The sequence below is a fragment of the Phascolarctos cinereus genome, unplaced genomic scaffold (genome assembly GCF_003287225.1).
Source record: "Phascolarctos cinereus isolate Bilbo 61053 unplaced genomic scaffold, phaCin_HiC Scaffold_2;HRSCAF=192, whole genome shotgun sequence".
NCBI classification, from domain to species: Eukaryota; Metazoa; Chordata; class Mammalia; order Diprotodontia; family Phascolarctidae; genus Phascolarctos; species Phascolarctos cinereus.
The window spans coordinates 11503148-11518719 of NW_027555625.1; the positions used below are offsets into that span (position 1 = coordinate 11503148).

The 15572-nt window shown below is 46.4% G+C and overlaps 1 protein-coding gene across 4 annotated transcripts in view; it reads right to left on the reverse strand.

Moving 5' to 3' along the window:
- Positions 1-203: 203 nt before the first annotated feature.
- The window catches only part of DGUOK (deoxyguanosine kinase), a 40700-nt gene continuing 25331 nt past the window's right edge, over positions 204-15572 (reverse strand). For 2 of the 4 annotated variants that reach the window (XM_078149233.1, XM_078149234.1), the window contains 3 exons: positions 8199-8346; positions 4943-5058; positions 204-3440 (listed from right to left, as the gene is read on the reverse strand). In XM_078149233.1, the coding sequence (XP_078005359.1) occupies positions 3299-3440; positions 4943-5058; positions 8199-8346 (406 nt within the window). In that variant the 3' untranslated portion in view covers positions 204-3298. The remainder of the gene's footprint in view (positions 3441-4942; positions 5059-8198; positions 8347-15572) is intronic. The other 2 variants (XM_021007746.2, XM_078149235.1) reach the window with 2 other exon arrangements.

Below are 15572 nucleotides of genomic sequence, written 5' to 3' on the forward strand. Positions count from 1 at the left end.
AGACTTATATGAACTGATGCAAAGTGAGAAGAATGAGGAGAACATTGTACACAGTAACAGCAATATTGTATGGTGATGAATTGTGAATGACTTAGCTATTCTCAGCAACACAATGATCCAAGACAATTCCAAAGGACTCATGATGAAAAATGCTATCTGCCTCCTGAGAAGGAACTGATGGAGTCTGAACACAGATCAAACCATGCTTTTTAAAACTTTATTTTTTTCTTTTTTGTAACATAGCTAATGTGGAAATGTCTTACATGACTGCACATGTGTAACATATTAAGTTGCTTGCCTTCTCAAGGAGGAGGGAGAGAATTTGGAACCCAAAATTAAAAAATAAACCCAAATATTAAAAACTGCTTATATGTAACTGAGAAAAAAAAAATCTCAAAACCAGTAAACTTTCTGGTCCTTGAGAGTTGTTTCAGGCCCAGACAGATTAAGTGACCTTACTTTTGGGCCTAAGGGTAGTCTTGGTGGCCACCTTTCATCCCAGGTCTTAGGGTCCAAGTCCAACACTGTATTCATACTTCTCATATAAAATAACATGAAAGGGGGAAAACAGGAATAGGAGCAGGATGGACATATTTGCTACAGCCATGTATTTAAATACATATGTGTTTGTACATATAACAATATGTAACAATAAAAATCAGAATGGAATTTGGGTGGCCATAGGTTGAAAACTGAAAGAGAAATCAGAGGTCATCTAGTCTAATGCCCTTATTGTGTGTGTGTGTGTGTGGGGGTGGCAATTGGGGTTAAGTGACTTGCCCAGAGTCACACAGCTAGTGAGTGTCATGAGGCCGGATTTGAATTCAGGTCCTCCTGACTCCAGGGCTGGTGCTCTATCTACTGCGCCACCAAGCTGCCCCATTAATGCCCTTCTTTTACAGATAAGGAAACTGAAGCCAGAGAAGTGATGTGAACTGTCTGAGGCTACTTGGATAGTAACTGGCAGAAGCAACCTCCATGTCTCTGGAGGTCTTCCCTGTCCCCCACCCTATGACTACCAATCCAGGGCTCTTTCTATTTCAAAACTCCTGCCTGGTATTCATAGGACAACATAGGATGATCTGCTTCTGTATATTTGTATTCTAAAAGTCATCAATCACAAAACTTAAGGAGGAAAGAAAGGATGAGAGCATCCCAAGACGCCTGGTTTCATAAGGACATGTGGGGGGCAGGGGTGGAGAAGCAAAGCCCTGAGCCCTGGCATGGTCTCCCTGCTCTGTGGTCTCACCCTTGTCAACTCGGTTCTTTCTGCCCAACCACTTCCTTTATTCTGCCCATGCCCACACTCGAGAGCTTAGCATGGCTCCCTTGGGCCTGGCTCCCTGCCCTAGCATGCCACCAGGAGCTCTGATGTGGGGAGGGACCCATGGGAGGTCAGAGAAAGCCAGTCATGCGGTGGGGAATCCACTCAGCACACGTACGGCTAATGGGATTTATGAAAGCCAGGCCTTCCAAGAGTTAGCAAATCTGAGCAACACAATGACCAGTCAAGATTCCAAAGGACCCAATGAAACATGCTGTCTACCTCGAGACAGAGACTGAAGGAGGCCTATTTCCTCTGTGTATCTGTCTGTCTCTGTCTGTATTCCTTTTCTTTTTGGACATGTTGGCCTTGTTTTGCACAGCTCTACATGTTTGTAACGTATTGCTTATCTTCTAAATGGGGGGGGAAAGAGGAGTAGAGAGGGAGAGAATTTGGACCTGAAAATAAAACGAAATTGAAGACAAAGGAAAACGTCTTTCAGAACCAAGGAAAGCCTGAACAAAACCCTCTGAGATCCTCTTATCCTGGGACTATGAGATCTCAGATCAGAGCTGTAGGGCTGGAAGGAGTCTTGGAGACCATCAAGTCTGATGCTGTCATTCGACAGATGAGGAAAGTGATCCTCAGAGCAGCTGCTCAGGGTCACTAAAGAAGAAGCCCAAGAGTGCCCAATAAGGCTTGGGGAGCAAAGAGGCCTGGACAGATGGAATCCATGGTTCTCTAAGCTGTAGAAAGGCACTAGCTGGTCAGAATCCCTGCCCAGGCCAACAGATCCTGCCTAGCAGGACCACGGCGTCATCCTAGATTCTTTACAAAGGTGTTCACCTGTTGGAAAAAAAGAGACACAAATCAATTTCTCACTGTAGTAGAGAGGAAAAAGCCATGCCTCTACCAAAGTCCTCTTGAGACAGAGTGTAAGCTCCTTGGGGGCAGGGTCAGCTTTGTCTTTTGTCTTTGTAGCCCCAGCATCTAGCAGAATGCTTGGCACACAGTAGGCTCTTAGCCCCTGCTTACTGATTGGGCCTATTGTTTCATTGTGGTGCAGAAGTGACAGTGCGTCCTTGGAAGCCAAGTCCTCAGAGGTGGAGGCTCAGGTCCTGCTGACGCCAAGAGGCTTTGAGTAGGAGCTGTCATGGATGCATCACAGAAGCACTGGCCGAGCTGAGTTCACATCATCAGCTACGGGATCGTGGGTGCATTTCCCAGCCACGGTACCTCCCAATCACCAGGTACAAAGGCATTTGGGACCAAAGCAGCCCACATGGATAGAAGCCTGGCTCCCAAAGCCCTGGCAGGATTAGTCAGGCTGGAGGCATCTTAGCAGAGCACAGAGGTTCGACAGAAGAAAGAGAAAACAATTTGTTTATAAGCAGAGTGCAAGGCAAGTAGAGGAAGGGGTGGAACAGAGAGGGCCTGAGTCCACACTGCCTGGGCCCAGAGAGCCAGGATGCTTCAATGGACAAAATATATGGGGATTATGACAGCTCTATTAGTCAATCACTTCTGAGAAGACAGCATTGGAGGAAACAGGAAGCCCATTCCCTGCTCTATTTGACCCAGGCAGCAAGGGCCACATGGTCCTGCACTTGGAGAACTGTTATAGATTTAGCACTGGAAGAGGCTTTGGGGTCCAGCAAATCAGTCCAATCTCCTCACTGGCAGATCAGAAAAGAGAGGCTCACACAGCCAGGAAGTGCAAAGGCGTGATCTGAATACAGATCTTGCCTCCAAACCCAGAACTCTCTCCTAAGTGACTCTAAGTGACCTAAGTCTTTTGGCCTCTCTCTTTTCAGGTGAAAGCCCAAGGAAGCCATGGGATCATCAGGTTTAGAACTAGAAGGAAGTTTAAAGGTCAGCTGGTCTAATCCTCCCATTTTACAGATAAAGAAATGGAGGCCCAGAGAGGATAAATGACTCATCCAAGGTCACACAGTGCCTGGATCTCCAGGGGTTTATTTTTAGAGACCACCCTGTCCCTCAGCAAAGCAGGGGGCTCAGGACAATGTTAAATGTTCACTGTAAATCTACTGTAATCAGAGGTAGAGTCGTGTTGACCTTTGTCACGAGCTCCTCTTGTTTCGCTGCATTCTCAGAGAAATCCTCATTGACGTCCAGCACCAGCACAGGGGCCTTCTTCAAGGTCTCAAAGTGGAGCCTGCAGGACCCAGACAAACGGGAGAGGCTGAGAAATAGTCAGTTTAGAGCGTTTCTAGAATGGGAGAAGAGGGATGGATGAGCAATCTGGCCTTGGAGTCAGAGGCCCTGAGGTCAAATCTTGCCTCCTGCCATTTAGTAGCTGTGGGACCTTCAGCATATCATTGCAGGTCTCAGAGCTTCAGTTTCCTCATCTGTCAGATGGATGGGTTGAATAAAACGGCCTCATAGTCCCTTCTGCCTTGGTCCTAGAGTTTTCATCTGCGAGAAACAACGAGGAAACGGGCTTTTTTTTTCTTCAAGCGTTGAGATTGCTCTTGGGGTCTGTGACGTTGTTGTTGCTCAGTCATGTTTCAGTTGTGTCTGACTCTTCAAGACCCCATTTGGGGTTTTCTTGACAGAGACAGTGTCTCTGGACTGGTTTGTCATGGCCTTCTCCTTTGTCGGAGGCTGGATTTGAACTCATAAAGATGAGTCTTCCTGACTCCAAGCCTGGTGCTCCATCCACTTTGACACCTAGCTGCTAAAACCCAAAGTCATTGGGAAGGAGTGGATGCTCTCCCAGGGTGGACAAGAATTGAGCAAAACCTTGGGAGGTCAAATTTGCAAAATTATTTCCAAGATCAGAACTTTGAGTGATGCAAGAAAAGCTAACAGAAAGTCACCTAGAATGTACAGAGACCACCAAAAGGGTGGTTGTGCATCTCCACACACTCATTTCAGAAAAACCAGCCAGAAACTGCTGGGATAGTTCTAAGTCTGGGTCTCGGGGTGGCTACAACCCACTAGGAATCCTAGGAGCCAGCATCATCTGAAGGCACTTGAAGGCTGCAAAACTCTTTACATTCTATGATATCTCGTTTGAGCTTTGTAACAGCCCTGTGAGGAAAGTGTTATTATTAGCCCACTTTGCAGCTGAGGAACTGGAGGAACTGAGAGGTGAATTTACCTGCCCTTTGTCATGGATCTAAGTCTAGAAGTCAGGGGAGGGGGCGCATCTCCAATTGTCCTGATCTGTATCTTGCCACTGGACCCAGATGGCTCCAGAGAGAAAGTGAAACTGGTGACTTTGCCCAGCCTTTCTCCACTTAAATCCAATTCACTTGCAAGTCATGGCATCACCTTCCTGATGTCACGGTCTTCTTTGAGAATGAAGGACAAGCAAGAACAGATCTAGAAGGGACCTTAGAGGAAACTGAGGAAATTAAAGTGATTTGTCCAAGGTCATGCTTCTAATAAGACACATGGCAGATAGCACTGTTGGCCCTGGAGTCACCACCTCTGACATTTATTAGATGTGTGACCCTATGTAAGTCACTTGACCTCTCAGTTTCCTCAGCTATTTCTACAGTCTCTTCAGCTCTTAATCTCTGGGATGGACCTCAAATGCAGACCATGCTGACTCCAAGGCCAGTGATCTCTATCCATCTGCAATACTGCCATGACAGAAGTAGTATCCTTGCTCAGCGAGCGGTCCATGGGACAGCTGTGCATTCCACTTACTCAGTCACCTTATGGCTGAACCAATCTTCATGCTGAGCATGGAGCTGTTCAAGGTAGCCCAGCTCGAGGCCCTCCTCTTCAGCCCTGGCCCGCTGGCGGAGTCTCTTCAGACAAATCTAGAAGACAATCCCAGGCTCTGTCAGCGAGGCTAGGGCAAAGCTCTCTCCCCTCCCCTGTTTCTGTGAACTTTGGCCAGGACTGAATTATACACCTTTCAAACTGATCAGAGAATTGAAGGGTTGGAAGGCACCTTGGAGGTCCTATCTAACCTCTACTTGGAAAAGGAGCCTACTCCTTCTAAAACTCCCAAGAAATGCTTGTTCAAGCTCTTTAATGGTGGTCAATCATCACCTTAGAAAGTATCCCGTGCACTTTTGGACAGCTAGAATTGTTACAAGGTTTTTCCTCATGGTGAAATGAAATCATTCTCTTAGTGACTTGTATTCTTTGGTTCTGGAGTCACAAGGCCTGGTTTCAAACTCAGCTTCTGCTGTTAGCTACCCGTGAGACCTTGAACAGGTCAGATCTCTAGGCTGCAGTGAATCCACCTTAAAATGAGGGTGTTGAACTAGATGGCCCCCAAAAATCAGTGAAGCCAGAAGAGAAGCTGCCATCTTGGTCCTCATTCACTTCAATGTGGTCCTATTATTTCTCCCATTTGAATGTAAGCTCCTTGAAGGCAGGGACTCTTAGCTCTCCTCAGTATCCACTGCACTTACTAAATCCTTACTAAACGAATGCTTGGTGATTGGCTGGCTATTTAATTTTTGTCTTTGTTTCTCCAGAGCCTAGCAAAAATCAGATCCGTGTTTTAGTTGTTTCAGTCACGTCCAACTCTCCTTGACCCCATTTGGGATTTTCCTAGCAAAGCTACTAAAATGGTTTGCCATTTCTTTCTCCAGCTCATTTTGCACTTGAGGAAACTGAGGCAAATGGAGCAAAGTGACTTGTCCAGGGTCACACAGTTAGCAGGTATGAGCCCAGATTTGGACTCAGGAAGATGAGTCTTCCTGACTCCAGGCCTGGCACTTTATCTGGTATGTTACCTAGCTGCCCCTAAAAATCACATAAACTAGACATTTAACAAATGTTCATTGATTGATTCTAATTAGGATTAGGCTCCAAATCCTGGCTCTGACACTTATTACCTGTGCTCCTTTGGGCAAATCACTTAACTTCTGTGGGCCTCAGTTTCTTCCTCTGTATTAATGAGAACTATTGATGAAATGGGGGCAGCTATCTGACACAGCAGATAGAATGCCAGGCCTGGAGTCAGGAAGACTCTTCTTTTTCACTTCAAATCTGGTCTCAGACACTCACTAGCTTTGTGATCCTGGGCAAGTCACTTAACCCTGTTTGCCTCAGTTTCCTCATCTGTAAAATGAGCTGGAAATAATGAAATGACTGAAGAATAACAACAATAATGAAATGAGGTCCTTCTGCCTCTCAATTAAATCATCTCCCCAGTCATCCCCTAGCTATTCCTAGGTAGCATAGTGAATGGAGTACAAGACTTGTGGTCAGGAAGACTGAAGTCAAATCTTGCTCTGTGATCAACCCTGGACAAGTTGCTTAACCTCTGTCTACCTCAATTTCTTCATCTTTAAAAGGAGGATAATAATGGCATCTACCTCCCAGGGCTGTTGGGAGGACCAAACATCAGCATAAGTGAACATGTTTCATCATCATCATTATTATCTATTATTTCTCCAATGAGCCTGCAATGCCTCATATTGAGCTGGGGAAAATAATCCTTCTTCATCGATGGACTTTCAGCTCCAAGAAGATAGAAGGCCTAGTTTTCTTGGAGCTTATCTGCCTCATGGCTCATGGGGTTCCAGATCTAGGGCTGAAAGGGGCCTTTGAGGGTATCATTTAGCCAGCTCTCTCTCCACAAGCTTTTTGAAGTGAATTAATTTAAGATCATAAATGTTGAAGGGACAGTTGGCGCTCATAGGAGTGCCAGCAAGCATTCACAAAGTACCTATTGTGTGCCAGACATTATGCTAGATTCTGGGGGTACAAAGACTACAAGGAAAGTGTTCCTAATCTCAAGTTTACTTTCTAAGGGGAGAGACAATTGGTCAATCAGTCAATCAACAAAAAATCAACAGTATTTATTAAGGGCTAGTTCATACCAGGAACTAGGCTAGGGGCCTTGAAGACTTTCTAACCTTCCATTTTATAGAAGAGGAAGGATCATGGCAGCATCTGACTGCTCCCCACTTCCACATTTTATGAAGGAAAGTGAGTCCAAGAGAGCTGAAATCACCTTCCACTGGTCATATAGCCAGTTAGTGCAAAATCCAGGACCGTGAATATGTATGTGTGTGCATATATATATATATATATGCACACACATACACACATACACACACACACACACACACACACACACAAAGGTCTAGTCAGTTCAGAAGACATGAGTTTTATGATCTTACGATTACTATACAAGTGGCTCAAATCTCAGTTTCCTTATCTGTAAAATGGGGATGATAATGCTACTACTAAGTGATTTGGCCTAAACATGGGCTATTATGATGGGAATTCTACAATTTGACTAGCTTTCACTTGCTAATCCATTACTGGCATTCTGGGAATGGCAATTATTCCTAGGCTGCTTTCCTTGGGCAGAGAAGGCAGCATCACAAAGGCAAGGAAGAAAATATTTAATGGAGGCAGGAAAGAGCATTCCTCCCTCCCCCCATTCCCTCCTAGCAGGCCAGACTCATGCCCTAGGGCTGCAAGGGAAGCTGAGGCAATTGGGTACTCGACCCACAGCGCCACGAGCCAAAAAGGGAAATCCAGGCTTCAATTTCCCAAATGAAGACAAGGGTTCCCCCCTCCCCCCTCCATCTCCTGAAGGCCGCTTCCAGAGGGCCTGGCTGGGGAGGGGCTTTGGTTTTAGAAAACAGAGGATTAGATTCTGGGGGGGCCAGTGTTTGTGTTAACATAGGCTCACGGTCTTAAAGTTAGCTAGAAGGGTCATCAGGTCATCTAGTCAAACCCTCTCATTTTGTAGGTGGGGACTGAGTTGCCCAGATCTCCTTCTGAGGTCTTTTAAGGGGCACACGACCAGCAGAGCTAGATCTGAATTCAGGTGCTCTGACTCCAAATTCAGCATCCTAGACTGTCCCCCCCTCCCTCTTTCAGCTGATAAGGTTCAGATGGCCCTGCTTGAGCCACCCCCTCCCCCAGCTCCACCCTCCTCCCACCTCAGGTCTCTGGAATTCTCTGAGCCCCAGCTCTGTGATACCTGGGGAGAAGCCTGAAGGTAGATAAAGCCATCCAGGAGAATGCGGCTGTGGAACTCCCGGAGAAGGAAGGAATGCCAATTCTGATAGACAGCCCACTCGACATCATTTAGGAAGCGATTTTCAAAGAGATTCTTGGCGAAGATGTACCTGAGTGGGGTTGAGAGGTGGGGCACAGTGGGAAGAAAAAAAAAAGATGGAAGAGCAGGTTGAAAAACCAACCAGAAATCAAAAGGTGGGATAATGATGGCCCCTACCTCCCAGGGTTGTTGTAAGGATCCACTGAGATAATACTTGTACAGCACTTTGCAAATTTTAAAGCTCTATATAGAAATGCTATTACTATTATTATCAGCCAGAACTGGGTGTTGAACCTGAGCCCCCCATTCCTTACGCAGTGTGCAGCACTCTTCCCCAATACGAGGCTCCCTGGGTCAGCAATTAACCAACTCCAAAAACTGTCAACAAACGAAGGCCCGTTCAACTGGACAAACACTTAATCAGCACCTATTGAGTTCCAGGCTCCGGGTCAGGGGTTAGAGACATACAATAAGAAGGAGGAGAAGGGCTTCGTCATTGTTTAGTCAAGTTGGACTCTAAGTGGCCATGCATGGGATTGTTTTCTTGGCAAAGATACTGGAGTGGTTTGCCATTTCCTTCTCCAGTGTGTCCTCATTTTACAGATGAGGAACTGAGGCAAACAGAGCTGAAAGGATTTGCGCAGGGTCACAGAGTTCGTAAGTGTCCGAGGCTGAATTTGAACTCAGGTGTTCCTGACTCCAGGCCCTGTGCTCCACCTGCTGCACCATTTAGCTGCCCCAAAAGGGAGAATACAAAATCGTATTTATATAGTGTGGCAAAGTCTTTGAAACACTTTATATAGAATCTTGCACCTTTTTACTGCACCCCCTCCCCCACCACGCTTTGCCAGAGACTCCAGCATCCTTGCTGTTCAATGGAATCTCTCCGCTGGGCATTCTTTCTGGCTGTCCCCAAGCCTAGGATGCTTCTCTGCCTCCTGGCTTCCCTAGAGTCCCAGCCTAAGGCCCACCTTGTCCAGGAAGTCTTTCCTCATTCCCCTTAATGCTAGAGCCTTCCCTCTGGTGATTGTTTCCATTTATCCTGTCAATAGCTCATTGGCACACTGTTGTTTGCATGTTGTGCTTTTCCATCTTATCTTCATACTGGCTCAATCACACAGTAGAGAGATCTTAAGAAAGAAATGTTTATTGACTGACTGATTGACTTCAAGATTCAGTATAAACCCTATAAGAAACCTTTCCTGCTTCCCCTAAGCTGCTAGCCCCAACCCCTAATACATTTATATTTCTTTGCATTTGCCTAAAAATATACGTGTTGCTTACCTAAGAGAATGCAAGCTCATTGAGGGCAGGCTTTTCCCTTTTGTCTCAGTATTGCCAGCACTTAGCACGCAAGTGCTCGACAAATGCTGGAAACTGAAATATAGTATCTCCTTTGAAATACTGTATAAGATGTTGGAAAAGAGAGCAAATGTTCAGGTTCCACTTCCAAGGAGACTACAATGTAATAGGAAGAGGAAGACACACAAATAACTATGAACTAAAGGAAGAAACTGAACATAGAAAGGAAAACGGAAAATAAGCAAAGGGGAGAGCCAGGCGAAGTGCTTGGGGAAGCTGGAGAAGGGAACTGGGGCACTGGCAGCCCCGAGTCCAGGGAAGAAGACTTCATGGGATGGAGAGCCATCAATGAAACAATGAACCTCCCTGGCCTCCCCCGCCCCCCCCCAGCTCAGAGAAGCCCAAGGAAGCTCAGAAGGGGCCCCTCCTCTCCCTGCCCCCCCCCCCCCCCCGCTCAGAGTAGCCCAAGGAAGCTCAGAAGGGGCCCCTCCTCTCCCTGCCCCCCCCAAGCTCAGAGCAGTCCAAGGAAGCTTAAAAGGGGCCCCTCCTCTCCCTGCCCCCCCCACAGGACAGGGCAGGGTGGGAGCAACCATGTTATATTTAATTTACTTTAAACCCCCCCCCCACTATATAACAGATTCACATTTTCATACAATAAACACGTAGATACATAAAGAAAAAGACTCCCTGGGGGTGGCAGCCCCTATGTTTGGCCTTGAAATAAGTAAAGAATTTCAATGAATGGAGGTGGGGGTAGGAAGGGGAATTCTATTCCAGGCTCAGGGGAATTGCATCAGCAAAGACAGGAAGAGCAGGACAAAGACAAGAGGCAGAGGAGAGACCAGTTAGTCTGAACCACAGATTACATGCAAGTATAGAAAAGTCAGCTGGAGACAGCTAGTGGAGGACCTTGAATGGCAGGCTCGGGCATGTGGACTGCACTGGGTAAGCAATGGAGAGTGACATAATTAGGCTGGGGCCTCAGGTGTGAAGGGTGGCAGGCAGAGGGGGCAGCCTGGAAGCAAGGAGCCCAATTAGGAGACGATTACCGAAGCACAGGGGGAAAGGGATGAGGGCTTAAACAAAGATGGCTGAAGCCAAGCAGAGACAAGGGGTCGGATGCAAGAGATTTTGTCAAGGTCTAATGGACAGAATGTGGCAAATGACTGGAAGTTGGGGGGTGGGGAGGGATGGAGGAAAAGGGAGAACAGTTTTAAGCCTTATTGACTTTGAAGATATTGAAGCCATCAACAGAAATAGAGAAGTTTGCAGTGTGGAGGAGGGGGAGATAGATATGTGTGAATGAAAAAGCATCATTAGGTGCTCCGTATTTTCCATGTATTAGTGTTATGCATTGGGATATACAAATACAAAAATAAGACAGAGAGTTCCTGCCTTCAGGGAACCTCCATTCTAATAGGCAAGGACAATACATCAGTCTATAAGTATTTATTAGCCACTTACTGTATGCCAGTCACACTGCTAAGTTAGGGATAGAAAGCAAGGCAAAAACAGACCCTGCCCTCAGGAAACTCACATTCTAATGGAAGAGAGAACACATGAGTAAATAGATAGACATAAGACAAATATAGATTAACTAGAAGGCAACTTTAGAGGAGGAGGCTGGGGAAGGCTGTGGGGATACACAGTGGCTAGGAAGGAGTGTTTTACTCTAGGAAGTCACAGTGGTGGTGAAAGGATCCATAAAGCCAATTAATGAGGAGCCTGGTACTTGCTCTGCTGAGTGGGATGTACCAATGGGATGTCCAGATGGCTACATCCAGCAGGCAGAGGAAGAAAAAAAAAACCCAGCAACACAGGGCCAGAGTTCCGAAGAGAATCTGAGATAGAAGATATAGACTTGAGAGTCATTTGTATACAAGGGAAGCCATGGGGGTGGAGGGGCTTGATACAGTAAAGAGTAAGAGACAGCTTAAGAAAGAGACATCTGCGTTTAAGAATGAGGAGTCAGTTATATAGACAAAGAAGAGTCCCACAGGGAGGGGAACCGTGGTAGAACAAAGCTTGGGGCAGGGGAAGGCATCCAGAAGGAGGACAGGATCCATTTTAAAAAGAAGTCAGGGAAGCTAAGTACAGATTTAGAAATGGAGGCAAGGAAGGCTAAGTGACAGCAACTTAGAGTATGAGACAGGATTCAAATCCAGCTCTTCTTGGCTCCAAAGTCGGTATTCTTTTCCTGACATTATGCTATAACATCAAGGAGGAGATGATGGGGAAAGACCTCTCCTTGGATGCTGCCCCTATCCTGGTACAGGCCCTCATCACCCACCACCCAGATGACTGCCATGGGCTCTCCCTGCCTCAAGTACGTCCCCACTATAGTCCATCCTCCACTCAGCTGTCAAATTGACCCTCCTAAAGTGCAGGTCTGACCATGTTATACAATAAGCTCCCTATGACCTCAGGATCAAATGTAAAATGCTCTGTTTGGCATTCAAAGCCCTTCACAACGTGGTCCCTTCTTACATTCCCACCCTTCTCACACCTTCCTCCCCTATGTACACTCCCTGATTCAGTGACAGTGGCTTCACAACTCTATTTCATTTTCAGCAGGTCTCCTCCATTCCTGGAATGCTCTCCTCCACATCTCCATTTCCCTGCTTCCCTAGATTCCTTCATGTCCCACCTTCTGCAAAAAGCCTTTTTATAAGCCTTGAGAACAGGGCCTTTAAGAAAAAAAAAAGCACCTTTCTCTGTAACCCCAAAGCTTAGAACAGTGCCTGGAACCTAGTTATGGTAGGTGCTTAATAAATGCTTACTGACTTCACTTAAGATGTTTAGGGTAGTAGGTAATTCAGAGCTAGAGGCAAGACCTGCAGATAGTGAAAGTGGGGAGACTTTTGAAAAAGATAAGATTGGAAAAAATCTTTTAAAATTCAGATATCCAGAGGGGAAAGATGACTTAGAAGTCAGGAAACCCAACTTCCTTATTTTATGACCTAGGAAACTGAGGGCCAGAGTGACTCGCCTAAGGTCACACCCACAGTAAATAGCTCAGGGATTTAAACCAGTGTTCTAAGCCTCCAAATCTAACTCTCCCTTCCCTGTCCTACAGTGTTTGTTATAGAGAAATTGATGGAGTCTATCTATGTGACGTGAAGAAAATAAGCGACTGGTATCAGTGAATGTTCAGTGAGGGTTAAAAAACACTAACATATCATAGGTCGAGTCACCAGAATCTCCAGTGACTTTCAAACGTCCCCATCTCAATTGGCACCTACCACTCCCTCTAACATAATCCCCTATTTGGCATGTAAAGGTCTTTACAACCTGATTCCAATATACCGTTCCAACCTTATCACCAGCTATATGGTCTGGTCTATTGTATTCTTCATGCATGATTACTCCTTCTCTCAACTCCTTGCCTCAGCACACAGGGAGTGAATTTTAGGCACGGTGGCTGGCCAATGCAAAGGCCTGCAGTCGGGAGAGGAAATTGCAGTGATGAGGAACCACAAATCCAATCTGGCTGGACCAGAGTCTTCCTCATCTAAAATGTACCCCCTTCCTTCAGGAGGCAGATCAAGTGCCATGTTCTCCATTAGGCCTTCGCTAATGCTCCTGGTTGGTGGTTGTGTCTCTGTCCAAATTAACTTGAATTTATTCCGTCTATATCTATATTTGTACATGTTTCCTCCAAGAGGAGGTAATCTCCTTGAAGACAGACACGGAATTTTCAAGGTTATAGTCAAATGCCTAAGAAAGTGTTTGGCACACAGTAGGTGCTTAATAAATGCTTGTTGACTGATTGGTTGATTAAGAGAGGTGGTAGGAATTAGCCAGGCTCATCTAGGAGGCAAGGGGTTCAAGGATAGAAAAGCAGACATTATTGAAATGGTGGACCATAAGGTCAAGACTAGATGGAGACAAGTTAGACAGAACCACAGTTGAGAAAATAGGACCTAAACAAATTATGAAGGCAAGAAGAGGTTCACCAGAGGAAGGGAGCAGCAGGGTTGTATGGACATTGAGACTGGGAGTTTCAGTGTTTGGGATCTCAAAGGACTAGGTTGGAGGGATGGTGAGATCAGGAGCTGTGACCTGTGTGTGTGTGTGTGTGTGTGTGTGTGTGTGAGAGAGAGAGAGAGAGAGAGAGAGAGAGAGAGAGAGAGAGAGAGAGAGAGAGAGGGATGACAGTTATGGGCCCTGGGGACCCTCCCCCCCCAACTCTCCTTGAGTTTTCTCCTTTTCCCACCTGGTCAAATCTCAGACTTCACCTGAGGCATCATCCCAGTAATCCTCTCAACTGGCCTCTTTCCTCCTGGCCTATGTCCTATCTCCCAATTCAGTTACTCCCAGATGGGATGGCCACTTCCCACACTTAATCCTATCTAGACTCCATTCTCCCTTGGCCATGTGGTCCGGGTCCCCAGCTTTCTGTTACCCCACAATCACCTCAGTTTACTGGCCCCTCCCATCCAGATCCTCCCCAGACCCCCTCGTCACAGTCACCTCAGACTATTTCACCACTCCTATACCCTTCCCACAGACTTCCTGTCCATGACATCCATCTTAGGCACCGTGAAGGTGCTCAAATTCTTAAAATCTGGCCAATGACTCTGATTCAATCTGGCCCATTTGCATTAGTGATACACATGCTTAGATTCCTTAGCAGCCTGCCCAATAGGGTGGATTTTTAATAAACCTTGTCTTTGGCTGAAAGAAGGCTTGTGTCGAATTTGTTCAGGCAGGACCGTCGTCTTGCTGTTCTGGCGCCCTAGCGCCCCTAAGCCTCTAAACCTCAACGGAGAGACAGGCAGACAGACGGAGGCTATGAGAGCAGAGCGACGTAGTGGATAGAGCATTGGCCATGGTGTCAAGAAGACCTGAGCTCCCATCCTGTCCCAGTTGTGTGTCCAGCTATGACTGGTTACTCAAAAACCATTTATTAAGGGCTTCTCCTACTCTTTAAGGCTGTAAGTGATACTGAGGAAGCTGAGGCAGAGAGGTTGGGCGGCTTGCCCCTGTGGCATGTCTGGGATTGGATTTGAACTTAGATCCAGTTGCCAGTCTTTGTCCATCGGGCCGTTATGTGTTAAGTTCCCACTGACTGACACATCTCGCTGGGTGGTGAGGTAGGCCTACAAGCCAATGGGGATTTTGTACACGAGTTGTGTAACTAGCTGCGAGTAGGTGGTGCAGTGGGTGGAGCACCGGCTTGGAATTAAGAAGACTCATCTCGAGTTCAAATTTGGCCTCAGATACTTAACTGGCTATGTGACCCTGGGCAAGTCATTTGACTCTGCCTCAGTTTCCTCATCTGCAACATGAGCTGGAGAAGGAAATGGCAAAACCACTCCAACATCTTTGCTGAGACAACCACACATGGGGTCACAAAGAGTGGCACATGACTGAACAACAAATGTGTTGAGGGCTTTATTTGTTGAATTTGTTTTCATTTAATGTGCTCAATGTGGGAGAAGGGGGAAGAATTCTGGGACAGATTAAGAACATGCTTGTTGATTGAAAAATAAAAATCATTTAAAAAAAGACTATAAGTTACAGGGAGCATGGCAACCTGCATTGGTAGAAGGATTTTCCTCACCAGGGAGTTCTCTATTCTAGTGAAATCACAGGTCTAGTCTCCATTCCTTTGTGCCAGTGACTGGGCTAAGCAAAACCAGTTCCTGCTTGCAAAGATCTTACATTCTAATGAGGGAGACAATATAAACATAACTAGGCCAGAGACATCCTGCTTATGGAATGGATGGAAGATAACTTTTGAGTGGGAGGGGATTTTCAGTCTTCAAGAGACCTCCCTTGGCCCCTGCCCAGTGCCTGCAGGAAACCAGATGCTGGGTGTCAGCAGAGAGGATGGCCTGAGGAGGAGAGGGAGGGGAGAAGCTGGCCCAGGAGTTTTCGGGGGCTCTTTTTTTCTCTAGGAAACTCAAGCTCCACATGGAGTAGGAGAATGCGCCTTAACTGCCACCTGCCACATCTTGAATAACATTCAGAGTCTCAGTAGCTGGGAAA